Source organism: Solanum stenotomum, chromosome 10 (genome assembly GCF_019186545.1).
Source record: "Solanum stenotomum isolate F172 chromosome 10, ASM1918654v1, whole genome shotgun sequence".
Lineage (NCBI taxonomy): Eukaryota > Viridiplantae > Streptophyta > Magnoliopsida > Solanales > Solanaceae > Solanum > Solanum stenotomum.
Genome location: NC_064291.1, coordinates 43,792,667 through 43,816,574, shown reverse-complemented (window position 1 = coordinate 43,816,574; position 23,908 = coordinate 43,792,667). Strand labels below are relative to the sequence as shown.

Here is a 23,908-nt window from a genome sequence, read left to right as displayed (position 1 = left end):
ATAGATAGTGAATCATCACAAACACTCTTGTTATAAAAAGTCACTGTATTAAAAGCGATTTCGACCGATTATAATGCAAATCACTGAGGCTGGTCACTTTCGTATCACAACATTTTCAAACACATGCATTTGTGGCTGAAAGTTCTTGGCAATAATGCCCCACAAATCCAAATCCAAATTAATAGGAAATAATTTCTTGGCAAAAAAAAAAAAAAAGAGAAGGAAAAACATGTACTTAAATATTAGTATCCTTCGATTTAAATAAACATGTAGTGAAATGAGACAATAACAAATATCCCTAAAGTGAAAAACTCTTAAACTATAAGATAACAACAAACAGAATTCATGTATTTTTTTCTTCAAAATTCACTCCTTTATCCCCTTTATAGATGCAAAGCTATAAAGTTATTCTTCTAAAGATTACTTCATTCAATATTTATTTTCATAGACAAGTAAAATTAAATAATTTAGAAAAATTGAGTTTAAAATAATAAATAAAACCGTGATAAAAAGAAGAAAAGAACAAACTAATGATAATTAACTATGGGGTAGGCTATATATATATATATATATAGCCTATGGGGTAGGTATATGTACTAATTAACTAGAGATAAAAACTTAACCTATTTTTTTCACTCATTTGAATAATTCAAACTAAAATCTAAAAAAAATAAAATAAAACCTTATATTTCTACTTGTATTGAAGTGTGGGTTAAGTTGTTGGTATCAACATGTATATTTTATTATCAATAAGTTCAAAATCAAGGGTAGTTTTGAGTTTTCATGTTTAGGCTTCTCCTTTTTTTTTTTTATTTAATATCTAGACATTTGATAGCTGTCCAATACTTCTCTAATTCCTTCCATTTTAGATTTACATTTCATTTATTTCTTCCGTCAATTTTTACTTGTTCACTACATTAAAAATATATATATTTATTTTTATTTATCTAAATTTATCACTTTTAGTTCATAATTTAATTATCATTTATTAATTATTGTCATTTCTCAATATATTTTTCAAAATATTTAATTTATTAAGTAAAATTATGATTCTATTTATTATTTCTTAAGAATTAAGAAGTGTGACAAGTCAATACTAGATAAGTAAAAATAAATAGAAGGAGTGAGTAAAGATTTGGATATTAACATGTGTGCTTAGTGTAATTATCTAATTTTTTATGATGTTTGTCTTTTCATTAAGTGCTGCTTTAGGTCCTTAATCCTTTCATATTTTTACAAATAATATCGCTTTGGTTCTAATTTATGTGGCACCTCTTGAATTCAAAGAGTTAATTTTAAATAAATTTTGACATAATAATAATAATAATAATAATAATAATAATAATAATAAATTTACGTATATGAAAACTACCTAAAAAAATCAGAATAATAAATAATTTTAAAATTATTTAAAATGCATTTTGACTAANATCCTTTCATATTTTTACAAATAATATCGCTTTGGTTCTAATTTATATGGCACCTCTTGAATTTGGAGAGTTAATTTTAAATAAATTTTGACATAAAATCTATAATAATAATAATAATAATAATAATAAATTTACGTATATGAAAATTACCTAAAAAAATCAGAATAATAAATAATTTTAAAATTATTTAAAATGCATTTTGACTAACCTTTTAGAAGTGTATTTTTTTCATTTAAATAGTACTTTTATATAGGTTTTGAATTTTTATGTTTTAAATTTAAATATTAATTTATTTAAATTTAATTTAATTTCAAATATTAGTCAAATAAACTTTAAAGAATCGAAATATGACGAGTATTTGAAACGAAGAGAATAGTGAATTACCTCCATATTTAAACTACGTCACTATTTTTCGAAAACTATGTACATTAATTTTTAAAAACAATATCAGACCCATTTTCTCTTTTGGGGGCTTAAAAAATTATTTTGCCTTCAGCACTTAACAATCAGCTCAATAGTTAAGAGTGTGGTTCTCTTCTTTTTCTGCTTATATCTTTGATGAGGTTAGTCTTTCTTTTCTGCTTTTTGTGTGTTTTTTTCTAAATTGTTACGATTTTTTTTGTTCAATTTCTCAGGTAGGGCAACGATTTTATATCAATTTACAGAAAGGTATCAATTTACTGCTCATTTGTTTAATTTGTCAGAGCAATACTGAAAAAGGGTACAATTATATGTCATGAATTAGGAAGATCATAACAAGTTTCCTACAGAGGTTTGGAATAATGAAAAAGGTCAAGTCTTTAGAGTAAAAATGTAATGACTTTAGTTTTTTCTTTTGCCTTTTTTTGGTGCAAGTCTTCTTGTCTGTTTTTATACTCTCTAATTTCTCACAATAATGAAAAAGTTAAACATTTTATGAGTTGAAATAGGAAGATGATAAGAAGTTCCTCATAAAGACTAGGAATAGTGAAAATGGTGAAGTCTTGTTCTTTAATATTAAACTGGAAATTTGTCTTTGTCTTTTCTTTCTTTTTGACCAGGTTGGTCAACTCCCATGTTTCACTCTTTTTGACCAAATTATGCATTTACATAGCTGAGAAATATTTATCTTTATTAAGCAGCAAAACTGATATATTTTCTCATCATATACCTAAAGCTGAGAAGTTGCCTGTTAGTCTTTAGCAATATTCTTCAACAATGTCTCATGCCTCTTCTTCCAAAATTTGCAAGTACGATGTCTTTTTGAGTTTTAGAGGTGAAGATACACGTAGAAACTTTGTGAGTCATCTCTATAATGCTTTGGAACAAAGAGGAATCCGCACTTTTAAAGATGATGAGCGACTAGAAACGGGAAAATCAATTTCTGATGAACTTTTGAAAGCCATACAAGAGTCTAAATTTGCTATAGTGATATTTTCCAAAAGCTATGCATCATCAAAATGGTGTTTAGAGGAGCTTGCACACATCATAAAGTGTAAAAAGGAATTGGAGCACATTGTGATTCCAGTCTTCTATGATGTGAGTCCATCAGATGTGCGCCATCAACATCCCCCTTTTGCTGATTCATTTTTACAACATGAGGAAAAATGCAAAGATGATAAGGAGAAGGTTCAGAGATGGATGGGTGCATTTGCAGAGGCTGGGAAAATATCGGGGTATCATTTACAAAATTTCAAGTAAGCGTTCTTCTTCTTTTCTTCGGGTTTCTCTTTATCAAGAGGAAAAAGGACCAAACTTCTAGCTATAATTCCACACAATCATCATCTATACTTTTACCCAAAAAAGGACCAAACTTTTAGCTATATGGTTGTTTGATGATGTAATTAGATTTTAAAATGTTATAATTCATAATAGTTGATTTAAGCTACCATATGACACCGGGGGGGGGGGGGGGGGGGGGGGGGNACTGTAATGTAGGGATGAGGCTGAGTGCATCAAGAAGTTAGTTGATGACATATTTCCCAAATCACTTCAAATTATTTCACCTTTCCCGGAAAGTTTAGTGGGTATAAAATCTCAGGTTGAGAAAGTAACCTCATTATTAGATATGGAATCAAATGATGTTCGCTCTATCGGAATTTGGGGTATGGGCGGCATCGGCAAGACAGAAATTGCAAATAGTCTACATCAAAGATACCGCCATCAATTTGAAGCTGATTGTTTTCTTGGTGATGTTGGAAAACTTCATCAGAAAAATGGACTAACATGGCTACAAGAAGTCGTCATTTGCAAGCTCTTGGGTGAAAAATTGACTCTAACTAGTGAGCATGAAGGGATGAATATTTTAAAGAATATGCTTCGCTGGAAGAAAGTTCTGTTCATCCTCGATGATGTAAACCATCAAGAACAGTGGAAATTTTTAGTTGGAGGGACAGAGTGGTTTGGTAGGGGTAGCAAAATTATTTTAACGGCAAGAGACAAGCACTTGTTAATCAGTCACGTTGGGGATAACGTGTATGAAGTCCAACTATTATCGGAGGATGAAGCACTTGAATTGTTCAGTAGGCATGCTTTTAGAGAAAAATCACCAAAAGAAGATTGTATGGAACTTTCAAGACAAGTGGTGAACCATGCTGGTGGACTCCCTTTAGCTCTTAAAGTTTTGGGTTCTTCATTTTACGGACGAGACAAAAAGCACTGGAGACACATAATTGATCGGCTGAAGAGAATCCCTCACAAGGATATTCTAGGAAAGCTTAGGCTTAGTTTTGATGGTCTGGACAAAGATGAGAAGGAGTTATTTCTAGATATTGTATTTCTGGATATTGCATGCTTGACTAGATATGATTTTCATCTTTGTGCGGAACTAGTGCTCAGAGACGTGGGTCAGGATTTTCTAATAGATTACCTTATTGAAAAATCTCTGTTATCCATCAACATAAGTAACAGTATCGTGATGCATAATATGATAAGAGAAATGGGTGAAAATGTCATACGGGAAGAGTACGATAACAGCAGAATATGGCTTCCCGAGGAGATTTGTGACCTTTTTAAAGGAAAGTTGGTAAGCAATATTTAGTGTTATTAATAATTTCATAAGCTCTTAGTTCTGTTTTTTTTTTTTTTCATTTTTATTTGTTAGCAATTAAATATATGTTTCATTCTTTACAGATAACAGAAAAGGTGGAAAGCCTATGTATCCCAAAAGATTACTATTTTGAAGATGATTTTCTCAATAATAGCAATATTTTCAAGAGGATGCAAAGCTTAAAAATACTCATAGTTGGTGATGGAACTTTTAGCTCGAACTGCGCTATCACTTATTTTCCCTCCAGCTTGCGGCTTATTGATTGGCCGGGGTATCCTTCAATTTCATTGCCAGAGAGCTTTGAACCTTCACAGCTCGTGGTGCTTTGTTTACATAGAAGTTGGCTTGTTGAACTTTGGCCAATATCAAAGGTATACTCTCTATCTCTTTCTCTAATACAACAAAATTGCAGTTTTTTTTTGTTTGATAGGTTTAATGCTCATGAATTAATCACTTCAAGATTGAAAGGCTACACAAAATAATTGCTTTGATATACACAATTAACATAAATGTTTTTAATTTATTATGCCCTCACTTGAAAAGTGAAAACTTAAAACTTGCAAATCCAATGTACAGAGACTTAAATCAAACGCATCATCTCTCCAGCAGCTCATACTTTTATCTTTCTTTTCCCGATTAAATCTTCAAATTATTTAGGTGGAATGGAAATCCAATGTCCCTCCTTGTGGCTCATCTTTAAATACTGTCCCAGTGTTTTATTTTGTTGTAAAAATAGGCTCCCTTTTTTTATTATGCAAGACAATTGACATTTTCCCGTTGATAAGCCCAATCTGGCAGTCCCTATGCTTTTCATGATAATGTGATACAAAGTTATGTGTCTTTGCTCAATTTGCTTAGTACATATTGGTACTAGCTACAAATATTGGGCATTTATGTTGTTGTGTTTCGTAGAAACAATAGTTGATGCATGTTGTTACAGCTTTTGATATATTTTTCAATGTATTGTGGATAATTTGCAGTTTTATAAGTATACTTTGATATGTTTTTTATGAGGTACCATGAGTGAAAACTAGAAATCATGATAATCTAGTAGAGTTATGGAACAATTTTGTATGCGGTACTATAGTGAAAACTAAAAATCATGACAATTCGTTAGAGTAAATGGAATACGTTTAAATGGGGTATCACAAGTGAACTGAAAATCATGATAATCCTAGAATAAATGGAATAAGTTTATATGAGGTACCATGAGTGAGCTCATAATCATGACAATCCAATAGAGTAAATGAAATATGTTCAAATGAGTTGCCATGAGTAATAACTAGAAACCATGACAATCTTATAAAGAAGTTATCCAACTAGATAGTCAGGGAGAATATAGTGTGAAATTCTATCAATTTTTCATGACTTTCATGTCACAATTGTCTCTCGCTTTACCATCTTTGCCGCTCAACTAAGGGCTTTTAGTCCGAAACTTTCACCACGTTAAAAAGCTACTTCTGAAATGTTGTCAAAATAAGAAACAACTTTTAAATACCGGTGCAAAAATAGCTTTTTTGTACAAGTTATATCCGGTCCCAACCTTAAAAATTGTTGCATGTCCTGTTTGAGTTAAATAAATTGTGAATCAAAGAAGGATCAAGAAATTTTGTTTGCTGAAGAAAATATAATAAACAGATCTACTGTGAAGCATGCAAAAGAACTTATACGCTATATACTTGTTTTGGTAATTCATCTTTACTAAATATTTGTACTTATGTTAAATGAACCTTGACCCGGATATCATGGTTATGAACATTGAAAAATCATAAAGAACTTTCAAGTCCGGGGGACTCCCTTCACGGCATAGGCCCATAAATATTTTTAATTTTCCAATGTTTTAAAAAATAAAATTTATAAAAAGTTACGATATTAAAGAGGTTTTATTTTCATTATGAAATTAAAAGAAAAGAAATATATATTTGGATTTTAAGACAATTATGTATCTTAAAAGTTCTTTTCCGGATTGGCTACCGCCTTTAATGATCATAACAACCTTATCTTCTCTTTGTTTTTTTTCCTACAAAATATTTCTATTAGGAGTACGACTTAGGCTCACTGTTTTTTTTTTTTTGGAAACAGAAATTGAGCAACTTGAAGCATTTGGATCTCATGAACAGCTGTGAGTTAAGAAAAACCCCTAATTTTGGTGATGTGCCAAACTTGGAGACACTAAATTTACACGGGTGTGTGAATTTGGAAGAGGTCCATCCCTCTTTTGGACATTGCAGACTGCTTACTTATTTGAGTTTGGAAGGTTGTCGCAAACTTAAGAAGCTTCCAAAATTTGTCTGCGTGGAATCTCTTGAGACTCTCAATCTCATTGAATGCACAAGCTTAGAAGAATTTCCAGAAATCTGTGGAGATATGCCGCGCTTATCAATACTCTATGTAAACTCCCCGTGGATAAGAAGCTTACCTCCATCTTTCAGCAGCCTTAGAAATTTGCAATTGACTGAGTGTGAAGTTCTTGAAAGTATTCCGGACACCAGTCAAAATCTTAGAAATCTCAGTATTTCAGGTTGCAATAAAGTTGCAACACTGCCAAACAGCCTCTTTGAATCACAGCAATTGGGATGTCTTGGTATATACCGATGTTCTGGATTGGTAAATCTCCCCATATCTCTTGGAGTTCAAAAGAAGCTCTGTTTGTTAGAGATAGATGGATGTGAGAACTTAAAGAAGCTTCCAAGCTCGATTCAGATGAAATCCCTTCAAAAGCTCAAGATATCTAATTCCCCAAAATTAGATACATTTCCAGAAATCGACGGAGATATGCATTACTTGACACAGCTGACTCTGAATTCTACTGGGATAAGAGAAGTGCCTTCATCCATTGGGCATCTAAGAGGCCTCGAATATCTCTATCTGTCAGGTTGTGAAGACCTTCTAAGTCTACCAGACAGCCTCTGCAATTTGATGAAACTTCAATGTCTTTACCTCGACGGGTGCAAAAAGCTAGAGATGCTTCCAGAAAACATTGGTGATTTGCAAGATTTGCATATACTTGATGCGAGCGAAACTGCAATCTCCCAACCACCTCCCTCCATCACTAAGCTTGGCAAACTGTGGAAGTTACGATTCTCACATGAACAACAATTTCCACATTCCTCAAGTTTTGTCTTGAATCAAGTATCAGGTTTATCCTCCTTGACATCACTTGATCTTAATAATCACAACATATTGAGTGGACTTCCTGAGGATTTAGGATCTTTGCACTCTTTGGAAAATTTGAATGCAAGTGGAAGCAATATTTCTTGTTTACCAAAAAGCTTCAAAGGACTCTTACACCTTCAGCATCTGAACGTACAATTCTGTCAGAATCTTAATGAACTGCCAGGAGAGCTACCCCCAAATTTAAGGGAGCTATTTGCTGATTATCATCTAGCCTTGAAGAGCAGCAAAAATCTCATAATTTGTTGTCTTAAGCTGTGTAGGCTCGCAATATCCGACTATGGAACTGTCTCTAGTGAACAAGTTAATGTGTTCCTACAGCATTTTCTCAGGACATGCATCCAGGTTTTTATCTATCCCACACATATATAATGTTGAATATATATTCTCGTCGAATTGATTTCTAGTAGTAATAATAATTTCTATTGCATGCAGTGTGACTTCCACCAAAGGGCTTGTTTTATCATTTCTTTTCCCGGAGTCAGAATTCCAGAGTTGTTCGATTATGATCGGTTTAAAAATCAAAATGAGATCTCAATTGAGCTGAACCCATCTTGGTATACTGATAAATTCATGGGTTTTTGGATAAGTTACGGTCCTACTAAACTGGACACAAGATTAGAGGCTACATTGGTCTGCAAGTCTGACCCTGAAAGAAAATATTCCTTGGAGTATAACTACATCCCTGAATATTCGAGGTTCGAGTATCCTTTCATTTGTTGTGCCTACATACCATTTGAAACATTGTGGCATGCTTCTGACAATAAAGAAGGGAAGAACCCAAATGATTATTACATGTTGGAGGTATCTGAAGTGTACAGGGAGGAAGAACTATGCTGGGGAATTCGCCTGGAGTATGAAAAGGAAGCAATGAGTGATGCAAAGGTCTGTTTATGACTTGTTTTACATCACAAATTTCAAATATTTTTCTGTCTTTCTTAAATTTTGTATTCAACCAAACATGTATCATAAAATGGTATGGGAAGTGTATGTTCTACATTGTTGGTACAATTTGTATGTACCCTTCTCAAATGAAAATTAATTATATAACAGGAATTTGTATCGATGATAGATGGATGAAATTTTTATTTATAATGTTGGCGTTTGAGTGGGAAACAACTTTTCTACCTTTACTAGGTAAGGATAAAGTTGCGTACACACCATCTTCCTAAGATCCCTTTATATGTAAAAGGTAATTTGGATTGGGAGAGACATTTTTAATTTGAAAATTAATGCTATTAAAAATAATTGAGTCCTGTTGGAAGGGGTATGAGATTTTAGTATGTCATTTGTGAAGCTGATATAAGATCTGTTTAGCCATAAAAAGTAGAAGTAGTATTTCTGTTTATGATGTGTTTGTTGTTAATTGACTCCCAAGTATACGGTGATATTGTTCCATAGAATTTGTATATATATAATGTAAATATAAAAACCAGATGCTCCATTGTGAGTTGAGAAAACTTCCGTAGCTCAATAAGCAGATTGAAGCCTATAAATTCTTTTTAAATTTACATAAACACTTTAAAACTATTCTGAATCCAAACAGGCTCTTATATACCTCAATCAATAGTTAGCTTTTGGATGTGGTTCTCCCAGGTCAGTCTTTCTTTTCTGCTTTTTCTTCTAAATTATTACGAATTTTTTCTTCAATTTCTGGACAATTCCTCAGGTAGGGCAACAAATTTATATCATTTACAGAAAGTTATGATTAAGTTAAAAATGGGGAAAACTTATATTTGTCCCCAATTTGCCGCTCATTTGTTTAATTTGTCACTGCAATACTGCAAAAGGGTACAATGATATGTCATGAATTAGAAAGATGATAACAAGTTTTCTACAGAGGCTTGGAATAATGAAAAAAGGTAAAGTACTCTAGTTTGTGATAATTTGTAGACTCTATATTATATACAATAAAATATCATTTTAAAGTTTTTTTAATACAAAAAAAATATAATTTTCGTTTCCTTTAAAGTGACTTAAGAATGTATTAAATCTCTTTTCTATAATATCAAATTTTTATTTCACCATCTTCAGTTCTAATTAATTTAATTCTTCACAAAAATATTCTTATATCCACTAAAAAATTATTACTATGTGTATTACAAAGTTACAATTAAAATTTAAAAATTAATTAATTCCTTACACAATCATGACATTAGGAAATAATAAATTTTATTTTCAAATTTATAAGCTTTTGATTAAATGAAAATAGAACTTTGTCTTATATTTTAAAACTTTGAAGTAAATTATTTGAAACTTATTATATAGTAATGAGATTTTTGAGAACAAGAACAAATGTATTGTATTGCATCAAATGGTTAACCTTACATTAACTTATAACAATTATTGCCAAGCTATATAATAAATACTCACTTTTCATACAAAGATATAAACCGTATGCATACTAATAACTAGTTATATAATAAAAGTAATATTTTTTGGATGCTTTCTACTAGAGAAGATGTTTAGTAGTTGAATCAACATGTAAATGAGTTAAGTTATATGGGGAGGGTTGAAGTTTATCGCCCTCCCATGTTGATTCAATTACTAAAGCATCTTTTGGATGCCTTGGTCATAAAAACTTTTATTTGTTTAATATAGATTTTTAGTTTTAGATGATCATTTTTCATTTTAAAAACTTAATATAATCTTATGACTACACTTGTGCAATTAAACAATACATTTGTAATTACACTATGACAAATAAATTAGGTTGTATAATTACTAGACTGATAATTACTACCCTAGTAATTATATCAATTTCAACTACCAGTGGCTTTCTACACAGACACTTAAGAAAAGCATTTTCCTTATTTTTAAGCAACTTATATTCTGAGAGAAAATGTTCTCCAAAAATTTGTCTGATCAAATATATATGAAAAAAATAAGGAAACATTATATATTACTCCGTAGCATATCATAGGACTTTTAACATATTTGATCACTGGATCAAAAATAATTATAACCGCTAGTCAATATATCAAAAACATATTTTCTAATTGTTACTCCCTCTGTCCCTAATCACTTGTCCACTTTTGTATTGACACACCTATTAAGAAAACAATAATTGACATAGTGAGTTTACCATTTTACCCCTATTAATTATGAAGTGGATGAATTAAAAAATTAAGATTTTCAAGAAGTTCTATCATTTTCAAAGTAATTAATTGAGAGTATAAAGGTAAAAAAAATTGTCCTTTCTTAATTTGGCAAAATGGACAAGTAATTAGGAACAACTAAAAGAGAAAAAATGGACAAGTAATTAGGGACAGAGGGAGTATTATTTACAACTTAACGCGTGCCCCCTATTTGGCACGAAATTTAATATGTACCCATTTTTCTTTAATTTATTTATAGCCGATATTAATTAACTTCGGAAAGACTATTCACTACTCAGCTCACGATTGTTGAAAAACTTAAAATAAATGTGTGTTATTGAAAAAGTTCGAAAACAATCGCAAACCACCATTGTGTTAAATTTACAAATTAGGTAAACCCCCAATTATTACAACGATTTCAGAGACTAGTATGCCGTTTGTTGCAGTTTTAAAATGGCCCCCGCTCCCTTTGCAGTAGTTGAATAGCACGATTTTAACTTTCGAATTTTCAACAAATAATTCTATTTTGTTTCGTTAGGGTTGATACTACGCCAATTATTTTTATAAAATTTTAGTGCTTCATTTTAGTATTCAATTTTGGCAGAGGTTGTAGTTTATATAGTAAAGCTACAGCTAATCTTCAGGTTAATCAAGTAATTAAACCAATACATTTATAATCATAATTAAATCAATAAGATATTTCATAATTAAAAAATACAAAGATTTAATTAAATCATGAAGTGTCATCAAATTTACAGTAGACTTTCTTTAAACCAAAAGAACATAATAACAGCCTTCCTTGTTAATCTGGCTTTAGGAGCAACACTTCAGCTCCTTCCCAAGCATCTATTAATCTGTTGGGAATACTTCAGAGTTTAATGTGCTTGTGAAATGAAGACTCCACAGCTGCTAACTGCCCGTTGGTCATTGGGGCTCGTGAGAATGAGGTTGCACTCGAGTCTCTGAGTCGTAATCATATTCAGTGACATTTTCCGATTCTGTTTCAATTCCTACTGAATTCACCGAAAAGGAAACTAAAACAAAATTTACGTTTCAGTTTCTGCATATTGCAGTTCAAGGAGTATTCTCGTCTTCAACGTCAATTTGTAGTACACATTGCTTAACAACTTCAAATTAGGTCTGAGCTTTTGCATTACGTAATTTGCTAGAGAAGTTTGCAGTCAACTGCACTAAAGGTGCTTTGCAATAGCACACACTTCACTGAAGCTAACTGAATATACTCATGCATGTAGCCCCCTAGCTGAAAAACTGTAATGTACTACTGTACTGTTATATTGTTTAGTTGGTTTCCAAGATACTATATTAGAAGTACTCAAATATCTAGGGTTTTGACAAAAAAGATAGTTTCTATAAAAGTTCAGAAACATAACACATTCTACAAGTCTTGTAGATTCACTCCATTCTTGCTAATCCTTCTGTTAAAGTTGTCACTTCAATGGTTGAGTACTTAAACAAGATTTTTCAATTTGTACTCATTTTGCGTTTGTCTGCACTTACAAAAAAAATATAACTGCACAGAAACTAGGCTACCCTTCTCTAAGTGAACTTTCTATAAGAAAATCAGACTGGTGAATTTATAGATGAGTATATGCAACACCCCAACTTGGAAGATCGGGAAATGCACCATCCCTATTTTGTCTATGAGGGAAGATTAATAACACATACAAACATCTGAGTTACTAGCTTTCAGACAAAATGACTTCAATAGCTTGGCATACACACTATTTTCTTCTGGAAAGACGTGCATCAAAAAATACAAGGACAAAAAATATGAGGCATGTTAACCAACTTAAGTTCCTGGTGCAAGCCTAAAGAAAATGTTATGTTACCCTTAAATAAACAAACAAGAATAGGATAACATGGTATAAAACAAAGATACTAACAAGTTAAGACTTATCCTATGGCCTTCTTCAATATAAGACTCGTCATCATCAAGTATGAGACAAGATTCCTATTACCTTCTGCAGGACATGTAATACTCATATTAGAGATCATGTCCTATAAAATAGATCAGAGATCATGTCATAGTGTTTTCTCTCCACACACCTCAAAAACTCCACTTGAACCTCAACTTAACATCAAATTTTAAAATTCAAGGTTCTACATAGTAATTCCAGAACAACAAGGTTCTATCTAGCAATTCCAGAACAACTTCAGTCTCTAAAGCAAACAACAATATAGAGAAATATGTTAATTTGTCCACTCCTAGTAAATTCAACATTTATTAAACTATACGTGGAACAAAGTGCATGTGAGCACTGAAGTGAAGTCACACCCGTACTAGTTAAATACTCTAAGGAGTCCTTCTAGCAGGAAAGACTTGGAAATTCCAAAGTGATGCACCACCATTTTAAGGCTCTTCCTCTCAATGTATTTGCGGCTACTTTGCTTATAAATATCGATCAACTCAAAGCCAGACAATTAATATTACTTCACTTTGCTTCTTTAATTCACGTGCATTAAGTTTTTGAACTTCGAGAAACACAGCATTTTAAAACAGAAATAAGCCAAAGATGAAACTTGACAACTTAGCTACAAAAATTTGTATGTTGCTTAAAGGCAAAAGCCCTTACCTAAAAAAACAATGCATTGCATATCTTTTTCTGAATTGCTTCGCAATTCTCTTGGATTAGTCACCAACATGTTAAATATCAACTGAAGATCGTAGTGCTGCCCATGAACTCCTATCATCTTGGTCTAATGGATCTTCACTAGATACAATAGCAAAATCATTGAACTCCTTATAAAGTTCACAAAGGCTCTGAGTATCAAATACATGTGTTCCATCATTTGGTTGTTTCTTAAAATTAAGATCATATTGGCATTCTTAGTCAAGAACTCGGATGCTGCTACATCCATATCAATTTTAATCTACACCAATTTTTCAATGAGAAAGTCATATCTTTCGAAAATAAAATAGTGTAATAAACTGCAAGGCCAAAAAGAAAGTGACCTTGCCAGTGTAACTAGCTCTTCCATGTTATCCTGGACATTTGGAGTGAATCCACCTTCATCACCAACCTTGCATGCATCTTGCCCATAATTCACTTTGATAATTCCGTAAGTGTAGACTGTTATCCTATAAAGGGTGGGCAGTCAGAACAATGGCTGATTTGAGATAGTGAAAAAATTGAAAAATTAACACTTCTTTTTGTAGTGAAAGTGAAAAAATTAATACACTAACCTGGAGCAGCGTAACTACAAGACCCTGCATTAATGACAGACATGGACTTGTTTCCTCGGCATTGACATCAACCGCCTTTGCAGCAACAAAATCAGTAACTCGAGCTCCAAAATCACCCCTCTCTGAACAAAACTTCTATTTCGTGTGTCATAAACCTTTCAATGAGAATAAAAAACTCAACCTAACCATATAAACCGTTGGGAAAAAATTGAAACAAATTTTAAAGATGCTGAAATTTCTTTTAACAACTATTTGTTAGATGTTACCTCTCGTTGAAAAAGAATACTTGGTAGTGGAAGCTGTGCTTGTTCACTTTTCATGCTGAAAGACACGAATACCTTGTTTTGATACTAAAACCAAGCGACATGGTAAAAAAATCCCAAATGAAAGCACAAGTACTCTTCTGTTTTTCACAATTAACCAAAGAATTTAACAATAATATCAATATGTCCATGAGTTCTACTTAACAATAGATAACCGATATTCAAGGTGAATATTAAGGAAATGTAGTTTCTAATGTTACCCATCCTCTCTACCTAGACAAGAAACAGAACCACACACATCAAGTGCTTCCCCTACCTGCTCTATGAATTCAATTTTTCTTTCTTCTTGAACTTCCATTGCAATTCTTCTTTATACACCCCATGTGAGTATAAATTTTGTGAAGCATATATGATCAAATACCCCCAACTTCTAAATTAAATACTACTAATAGTTTCCTCATTGGTTTGAATCTGATTTTATACAATCACAAACCTAAATAGCTTCAGAATAACTTTTATCAGCAAGAAAAATTTGGTTCATCAAATGAGAATCTCAGTAACAGGAGGTGTGGAAACATTCATGTGGTTTCAAATCAAATCCAAACCAAGCTTAATTGTCATCATCACAATAATGGTACAAATTGTTCTATCATCTCCAAAAGCTCTAAAATTGTGATGAAAGAGAAAGTCAAACCCCTCATTTCATAAGATCAGAGGTTCTGCAGTAAAGCACATAGTCCTTAAAGAAGTAAAGCGCAGAACAATGATTTCAATGTTACTAGCATCTCTAAAAATATCACTTATCATTGCTGAATTATAAATACAGCCTCACTGCTCTTGTGTTCAACTGCAACTGTTCTTTGTTTAAACAAATAAAATAAATAAATTTACATCTTACAATTATAAGTATATCAATGATCTAAATCCACTGATTTAAAATCCCTTCTTAAACTCCAGTCTATAACAGAGTTTGGGGAAAGCTAGTTATGATTCACATTTATTACGATGTATGTATGTATTCAGGTTCAAAAGTATTGATATCCTTGAAGTTTAAAAGGAAACAATAAATTACACACTCGAGATATATGCTGCAGTGATTCTGGTGCTTAGAAGGAAAGTAGGTATATGACTTACAAAAAGCTCATTCGTTTTAGAGCTTCCGTTAAATAATTTTCTTAGTATATCCTTATTTCACTTCTTTTTTTCAGGTATGGAATTCAATGATACTAACTGATAAATTGAGAGGTTTTCAACATCAGCAGCTTTTTGAATCGTCGCTCTTGCTCGTGCTCATTGTTCCTCTGTGGAAAGTTCCAGTCGAAAAATACTGGCCAATAACAAACGAAAACTAAACTTTGTAGAGTTCCAGACATACAAAAACTCACCCTACACAAACAAACATGAAGATAACTGAACGAGTTCCACAAATTCAAAAGCTTCAAAAGTAACGTTTTCCAAAAATATCACTTAAACTTCATTACTATAAATGAGAAGCCCCAATTCAGCAAGAAACCGCAAATAAACAGAGAAATCCAAATTCGACGGAGAAGATCCAAAGCAACAGCGAAATAAAATAAAAACCAACATGCAATTCAAAGCACACACATAGGAGCTTACACAAAACTAAGAAATGGTGAAGATGAAAACGCCAATTGCAGAAAAACAGAAAAGTAAACCCGAAATGAAAGGTATATTATGAACAGATAAATACCAAATTCAAGCTTCCATGGTCCGATTGGAAGCACTTCGCCGGGTTTTGGAGATTGGCGAATGAGAGAGAGAAAAGTGCGAGTAGATTTGGAATGAGAAACCAAAACAAAAAATAGGGAATTTTTTTTTGAAGTGTAGCATCGTCAAGGTAGCAGCGGTTTAAAACGGTTAATTTAATACATTTTGCGGAGATTAGCAGAGTCATTTTTTTTTCTTAGCACTTGCAAAATGAATTTTTTAATTTGTGGTAGCACCATTTTGTGATTTACCGTTGAAATATCGATTTGTTATAAAAATGACTCATATATATTCTATTGTTTTATAAATGACCAAAAATCTTTTTTTTTTTCGTCTAATGGAATTTAAAAAATTAATTATGTTTTTAAATTCATATATTAGTATATTTTATTTTTCTAGCAATGTTCATGGATATATTTAAGAATCTTTCTCACACGTGAAATTTAGCAAGCTTACATCTATAAAACTTTGTCAAGACCACGAGTTCTTTAATAATAAAGTTGGCCTCGACAAATCATATCATACTTTTAAGGAAGAAAAGGTTCAATTTTTGGTTCACAAGACCATGTTGTAGATAAAAGATATTTGAAGTTTGTCAAACTCCCATTAACACAAATTTTTGCAACTTTAGTGGCACATATATATGTCTAAAGTTGTTCCCAAAGTGGTTAAATTTGTAAAAAATTTAACTTCGGACACAAATTAAATAACAATTCCAAAAATAAGTATTTATACATTTCATTTATTATTATTTTGATAGAGAATTATATAACGTAAAAATCACATTATTATATGCCTGTGCTACCTTGAAGAAATTACCATACTATAACTAAACAAACGTATAGCAGCAAAATATGAATATGTCCTTTCAATCTAGGAAATTATCTACGTTTATGTTAAGTCGAACAAAAACAGCCCATTATTCCTCGAAGATAACATAGTTCCTCTCTGGTTATTGATCAATAACAAATAAAAGTTCTCAGATTTTTTCTTTTGGTGTAGACAGTGGCTTCTTAATTTGGAATTATTTTGTAGAAGACGAGATTAAAATTGAGTGATTTTATTGATACAATTCAAAATAAATGATGTTAGATTGCGTAATTTTATTAATTTAAGTGACTATTCAAGAAATGTACTCTAGATAAAGAATAAAAATAATGGGATAGAAAAAATAATCTATCTATATATAGTAGGAGAAGAAAAAGTTACACATGTCAGCACCACAAAAATTCTCCATTATTTAGTTTTAAAAATTAAAATTTTAAAATAATTTTAATTTGCATTAGTTATTAAATTTAAATTGTAAAATTTGAAAAAATCAATAGGTATTTTAAACGGTTTTTTTAAAAAAAAAATTAGAAAGTTACCATAATTAATATAACTCTTTTCTATTCTTTTTATTTTTTTATTTTAAAAAACAGATTAAATTTAAATTTTAAATTTTAAAATTTGAAAAAACCAATAGATATTTTAAACGATTTTTTTAAAAAAATTAGAAAGTTACCACAATTAATATAACTCTTTTCTATTCTTTTTATTTTTTTATTTAAAATAAAAAATAAAAAATATCTCCTATTTTTAATTTAAAATTTGAATTTCAAAACACAAGTAACTAACCTTATCCCTATAAAAATAACCACGACATCTTCCAAAAAAAAAACTACTGCCCACAATTCTATCAATCCACTTTTTCATAAAAATCTATTATTTACAAAACTATTCTCTTTTATGATGAGGTTGCTGACTTGAGTTTAAGTGATTTCTTGGTGATGTAACTGAGCAGTGTCATTCATATCAGTTTGATACAAAGGTAAATTTTGTTAGTGAAAATAGTGATGTAGTTTGATTTCTTCATTTTTTTTTTATATATAATTGCATGTAATTGTAGTTATTTTTTGAATTATGAATACGAAGGTGAAAAATGATGAAAAAATTGTAAGGAGTGTTTTAGGATAAATTTCATGAAGCAGTTTGACGAATTTCTTTTTAAGTAAACTGGTTATCTTTTACTCACTTTGAATTTATTTGGACAATTTCACATTGTTTTTGTTGATTTTCGACATGATTGTCTAGGATGAGGAAAATGTTAGAAAAACATGAAGTTAATTTAGTATTTATGTTGTTTGCTATTCTAACGTTTTACCTTAATGGTGATAGTTGAGAAGAAATTCTATTTGAAAGTCCTATTTGTTTTTTTTAAAAAAACAAATTGATATTTGATAATTACATGTAATAGGATCAAATTTTTTAATTAAATATTTAAACTAACTTTCCACACTATTTTTTATAGCAAAATAAAAAAACCCAAATTATTTAAGCACTTAGGAATTTGTTTTGCGGAAAGTTTGAGCAGTATAGGACTCTATTTTGCGGGGAATGAATACATTTAAATAACAAAAATTAAAATAACTTTCCATAGCTACTCATTCTTTATAGCAAAAATAAAACATAATTGTTTAGGACTCTTTTTTGGAGAGAAGTTATCAATTTTTTCAAAGTAAATATTTAAACTAAATGATATGTTAATTAATAACATAATTGGAATATCAAATTATGTGAACACAATTAAATATGAAAATTGGGTAATTAAATTTAAATTAATTATATACTATATATATATATATCTATATATGTTGAAGGAGAATCTGTAAAAATAAGTAAATATTAAAAATCCTAAGTAAAACTGAATTTAAGAATATGTCACACTACATTTTTAAGATAATGCTCCATAAAATTAGGAATAAAAAGAAATATTTGAAAAAAAAAACGGTATTTAAGAATTCAGTAATAAATATGTAATTATTTAAACATGATTTTGTTCTCCCATTCTTCTTTGCATGATCTCTCATGTACATTAACCAACAAACCGTTTGAAACATTCAAATAGGGATGGGAGAATCTGCAAAATATTTTCACACACTTAACTTCTTTAAGAAACACGGTGATCATGCTCAGGGAACAACTTGGCTATTAGAAGTGAAATTTGCATTCTCATTTAAAAAAAATTCATGTGGTCTATTTCATATTGATACCCACATAATTTTATTTTAATTAACAGTAGTTGTTTTTGAATTTGAATTTAAAGTTGTTACTTAAAATTGTTCTACCCATTATCTCTATTCTCTATATATACATAAATAAATGTCAATCAAAAAAATTAATGGGTCTATTCTTCATGATCTTCAAATGTGTAATGTTATTTGTTGAATTATTATTTTCATTCTTCTTATAGTCATCTTTTTGGGGGGTGAAAGTCCAAGAATAAGAATAAGATTAAGAACAATATTTATCAAAGTGAAAATCTTCTACACATCATGATGATATTTTTAGATCTATAATATCTTATTATAATTTTTTTAGTTCCTTTAATTCAATTTGATTTATTTCTATCATATTTTGTACTTGCCACACAGATCATTCCTAAGAAAGAAAGTTTTAAGTATCTTGGGTCTGTAATTCAAGGAAGTGGCGACATCGATGATGATGTCACACATCGCATTGGGGTTGCTTGGATGAAATGGAGGCTTGCCTCTGGAGTCTTGTGTGATAAGAAAATTCCACCTAGACTTAAAGGTAAGTTCTACAGAGTGGTAGTTAGACCGGCCTTGTTGAATGGAGCGGAGTGTTGGCCAGTCAAGAACTCACATGTTCCAAAAATGCATGTTGCGGAGATGAGGATGTTGAGATGGATGTGTGGGCACACTAGGAGTGATAAGATTAGGAATGAAGTTATCCGGGAGAAGGTGGGAGTGGCCTCTGTGGTGGACAAGCTGAGGAAAGCGAGACTGAGATGGTTTGGACATGTGAAGAGACGGTGCGCAGACACCCCAGTGAGGAAGTGTGAGGGGCTGGTTGTAGAGGGTACGCGGAGGGGTAGAGGTAGGCCTAAGAAGTATTGGGGAGAGGTGATTAGACATGACTTGGTTCAGCTTCACATTACCGAAGACATGACTCTAGATAGGAAGGAGTGGAGGTCGCGTATTAAGGTCGAAGGCTAGTAGGGTTAGCGTGTTGTCTTTCCTTGCGAGGGTATGGGTTGTTAGCGTTTGTAGTAGTCCTAGCCTTGCACTTGCAGTTCTTGTTTGTGATACCTATAGCCTTATGTTGTTTACTGCATTTCACTTCTCACATTATTTTATTGATATTATTGTCTCCTTTGTTGATTATATACTATCTTTCTTATTGGATGTTATGTTTTATACACTGTTTTCCTCTCCTTTTACTTGGATTTGATGTACTTGAGCTGAGGGTCTTTCGGAAACAGCCTCTCTACCTCCACGAGGTAGTGACAAGGTCTGCGTACACTCTACCCTCCCCATACCCCCACCTAGTGGGATTTCACTGGGTATGTTGTTGTTGTTGTTGTTGTCTATCATATTGTGTACTTAAATTCTTTAAATCGAATGAGTTTCTATGTTTATCTGATTTACATTTGTAATTGAGATTAATTTATCTGACAGAATTTCTTGGTATTTTACTTTTTTTTAGTAAAAATCTAAAAATGTTCTATTAATTAACTTTATTCTTTTGTGTTTTGCAGATTTTTGTACAATGCAAACTCTAGGATTGTAAGTAATATATAGCCAATATTGCGTATATTGCTTTGCCTAAACAGATTATAAACCATTTAATTAGTTATTTTATAAGAGCTTATGAGAAGTTTAATTAATAATATTCATATGCTGTGTCTAACCATGTAATTAGTTATTTTATAAGAGCTTATAAGAAATTTAATTCATAATATTCATATGGTGTGTCTTTTTGCATATCGATTATTTTTAAGACTCATATAGAATAAGTATTTGAGTTGAATACTTCTATTAAACAAATGTTATCTACTTAACACTCATGTATAGCAATCCATAAAAATGATACTAGAGTTATTTATTTATTTATTTGAATTTAATTTATTTTAAGTACTTTTAAATCAAAATAGCTTTTCTGTTTTATATAATGGTTGGTTTAACTAAAAAAAAAAGTCCTTTATAATGGTTGTGATTATAGTAAGATAAAAATTTAGATATTTTCTACTTATTTTATTTTTTTAGATCAAATGAGTTTCTATGTTTTTTTGGATTACAAATGTAACATTTGATGATTTTTATGATAATTAATGTTTTTTTAGAATTGTATGTTATTTTTATTCAACTTTATTAAAGTTAATATAATGCTTTCTTAATTCATTATTTCTTTTTTAATTTTTAAAACATATCATAGATACTAACATGATTTTTATTATAGAATTATTGGTCATATCTTCACTATATTAAAATGCTTTTATATGTGCAATTGAAAAATTACTATACTGGAATATATGATAAACTTTACAGTCTTGAATATGGGTGCAAATTTATACAATATTTATCAATTTATGTGTATATATGTATATGTGTGACACAGTAGTGGGTGAAGACATTAAATTATTAAGTGAAATATTAATATAATAATGATGCTTAACATGTTTTGAACGATATAAATGGTTAATATAATAATGAAATGACAATTGTGATTTTACTAAATCTCTATAATCTAATTTGTTTAAATAAGTCAAATTATATGATTTAGACATTTTGTATTTAAATAATATTATCCGCACATCGCGCGGGTACGAATACTAGTAATAATAATAATAAAAGAATAGGAGAGAAATTGCTTATAGTACAATGTTAGGGAAGTTAGATTTAAATCCAGTGAATTGAAAAAGACTAGTGCCACGCTCTCCTCGATCGCTAGCGTGCAAGCATACGCAAATCCCATCAAAATCCAATAAAACAAATTAATAAAGCATGTTTTAAAATTTCAGTCAAATACTGATGGCGGATCAAAAGTGCTTTTTAAATTGATTAGTCGAATATAAATAATTTCTCATAAAAAGTACTTTTATAAGTTGATTTTAGAAGCTTGACCAAATAGACTATAGATACAATTTTAACAAAAGCGTTGTGTTTTACTTTATAATGTCTATTGTCTCGACAGGTTGTTTTTGTAGTCTTAGTAACTATGACTCAAGAGGGCTCGTGTGATCTAGATCTTGGATACCCTCTATAGTCATGATCAACATGCGATAATAAATGACTTAGAGCCTGTTTGGATTAATTTAAAAGTTGGTCAAATTTACTTATAACTTTTGAAAGTGTTTGGCAAGGTTAAAAAATAATTTTTTTAAAAAAAGTTAAAAATCAAAGGTACAACTCCCTTACTTTTTATTTTTTTCGACTTACAAACCATTTAAGTTTGACTTTTTATTTTTTGACTTAAAAAACTATTTTTTTAAGTCAATCTAAACAGACTCTCAATCTCAATTTTTTTTAAAAAAAATAAAATTAGCAAATGACTCATATGATTTGCTTAGCAGTATATACTTGGTAATAGTTGCACTACACTTTTTCCTCACATTCTCTGGTTTTTCGGGGATCAGAAATAGAGGGTGTTTAGATTGACTTAAAAGTTGATTAAACCTATTTTTAAGTTAATTTTTTTTTAATTTTTGGAAGTGTTTGATAAATATAAAATAACTTAAAATAAGTTAGAAGTGTTTGACAAGGTTAAAAATAACTTAAAATAAGTTAAAACCATAAGTAAGTTACCCCCTACTTTTTTATTTTTTGACTTAAAAAAAATAACGACTAATATGATTATTTTACCACATATTCTTATTAATTGAGGTTTATTAAGTGTTAAAAATGACTTGAGAATAAATAATTAATGCAAAAAGTAAAATATGATTTTTTTAATATATTAAAAGTGACAAATAAAACTAAAAATATATTTCAGAAAATAATGGACAAATAAAAAAAATAGAAAGACTAACACTCATTGTGTGCATATTTAAAATAAATTGTAAATAATAATATGTTAGAATTACACTAAAAGAAAATCAGTACATGAATGCTTTTCTGTTCATACAACAGCTTTAGATAATATTGTAAAAGAAATTTATTGATGTGGTTAATATATATAACTTAATTTCTGTATAAAAAAAAAGAATAAAATTAAAACTGAAGAGTGAAGTAAATAGATATACTATTTCATCATTTCACTTTTACCTGTCACATTTAAATTCACTCACTAAAAAAATAATTATTAATATGATTATTTTATTATACTATCCCTATTTATTGATGTTTAATATTACGTCTTGAAAAATGATTTTGAAAAATAAGTAATTAATATTAAGTGTAAAATATGAAGATAATTTATTTTTTCCACATTTATTTAAAGTGACAAATAACAGTAAAAAATTATTTTAAATAGTCGACAGAGAAAGTAATTAATAAGTGAAGAAAATTACCACAATTTATAACCTCAATTAAATAACCAAAAAAAAACTCTAGCACTTGTATTTATAATAATATAATAAAATAAGAATTACTCCCTCCGTCCCATTTTATGTGAAGTAGTTTGATTCGTCACGAAATTTAAGAAAGAAAGGAAGACTTTTAAAACTTGTGGTCCAAAATGAATAATAGAATTTTGTGTGACTGTAAATTATTTCATTAAGGCTAAAATAGACATTTTATAGTGAAATTGTTACTTAATATAGAAATGTGTCATTCTTTTTTATACCGATTAAAAAGGAAAGTAAGTCACATAAATTGGGATAGAGGGAGTAATAATTACAATAAAAGTTTAAAGTAAATTCAGGACGTTCATCTTATGAAGGCCCAAAACAACGAGCTCACTAACCTAGCTTTAGCTTTAGGGTTATTTGGTAGAGTGTATAAGAATACTGTTAAATAAAGTATATTAGTAATATTTGTATCAATAATACTTATATTAGTAATGCTTGCATTAATTATACATAGACCATTTCTTATGCATTATTAGATTTGGTGTATCAAAAATAACATGTCTTAAATAAAAATATTTATTAACAAAGATATCCTTCATAATTATGGTGGAAAGATGTAAAAATGATTTTGATGGCCAATATAATCTTTAACCATGTTAATGCATACATTAGAACTCTTTAACTAAAAATT

The 23,908-nt window shown here is 30.2% G+C and overlaps 1 protein-coding gene and 1 long non-coding RNA gene across 4 annotated transcripts; one reads left to right on the top strand and one right to left on the bottom strand.

Annotated features, from left to right (window-relative positions):
• The first annotated feature begins 2,216 nt into the window (after positions 1-2,216).
• On the top strand, positions 2,217-8,678 carry LOC125842234 (disease resistance protein Roq1-like). Its single transcript, XM_049521491.1, has 5 exons — positions 2,217-3,106; positions 3,348-4,434; positions 4,542-4,829; positions 6,541-7,977; positions 8,068-8,678. Exons 1-5 carry the CDS (start codon positions 2,628-2,630, stop codon positions 8,527-8,529), a joined length of 3,753 nt encoding a protein of 1,250 aa, XP_049377448.1. The 5' UTR covers positions 2,217-2,627; the 3' UTR covers positions 8,530-8,678.
• Positions 8,679-12,611: 3,933 nt separating this feature from the next.
• LOC125842231 (uncharacterized) lies at positions 12,612-14,987 on the bottom strand. 3 transcript variants are annotated; one of them, XR_007443889.1, is made up of 4 exons: positions 13,936-14,987; positions 13,705-13,830; positions 13,325-13,622; positions 12,612-12,712 (listed from the first exon to the last, which is right to left on the bottom strand). It is a non-coding gene; the product is annotated as an uncharacterized LOC125842231 (long non-coding RNA). The 3 variants fall into 3 exon arrangements; XR_007443888.1 differs by having other exon boundaries at positions 13,325-13,830; positions 13,936-14,116; positions 14,202-14,987; XR_007443887.1 differs by having other exon boundaries at positions 13,325-13,830.
• Between the last annotated feature and the right edge of the window lie 8,921 nt (positions 14,988-23,908).

Excerpts from the sequence above, each read along its gene's own strand:
- LOC125842234 (XM_049521491.1), top strand. The coding sequence starts at position 2,628 with ATGTCTCATGCCTCTTCTTCCAAAATTTGCAAGTACGATGTCTTTTTG. Across the intron at positions 3,107-3,347 it reads TATCATTTACAAAATTTCAA|GGATGAGGCTGAGTGCATCA; the intron begins GTAAGCGTTCTT and ends ACTGTAATGTAG. Across the intron at positions 7,978-8,067 it reads TTCTCAGGACATGCATCCAG|TGTGACTTCCACCAAAGGGC; the intron begins GTTTTTATCTAT and ends TATTGCATGCAG.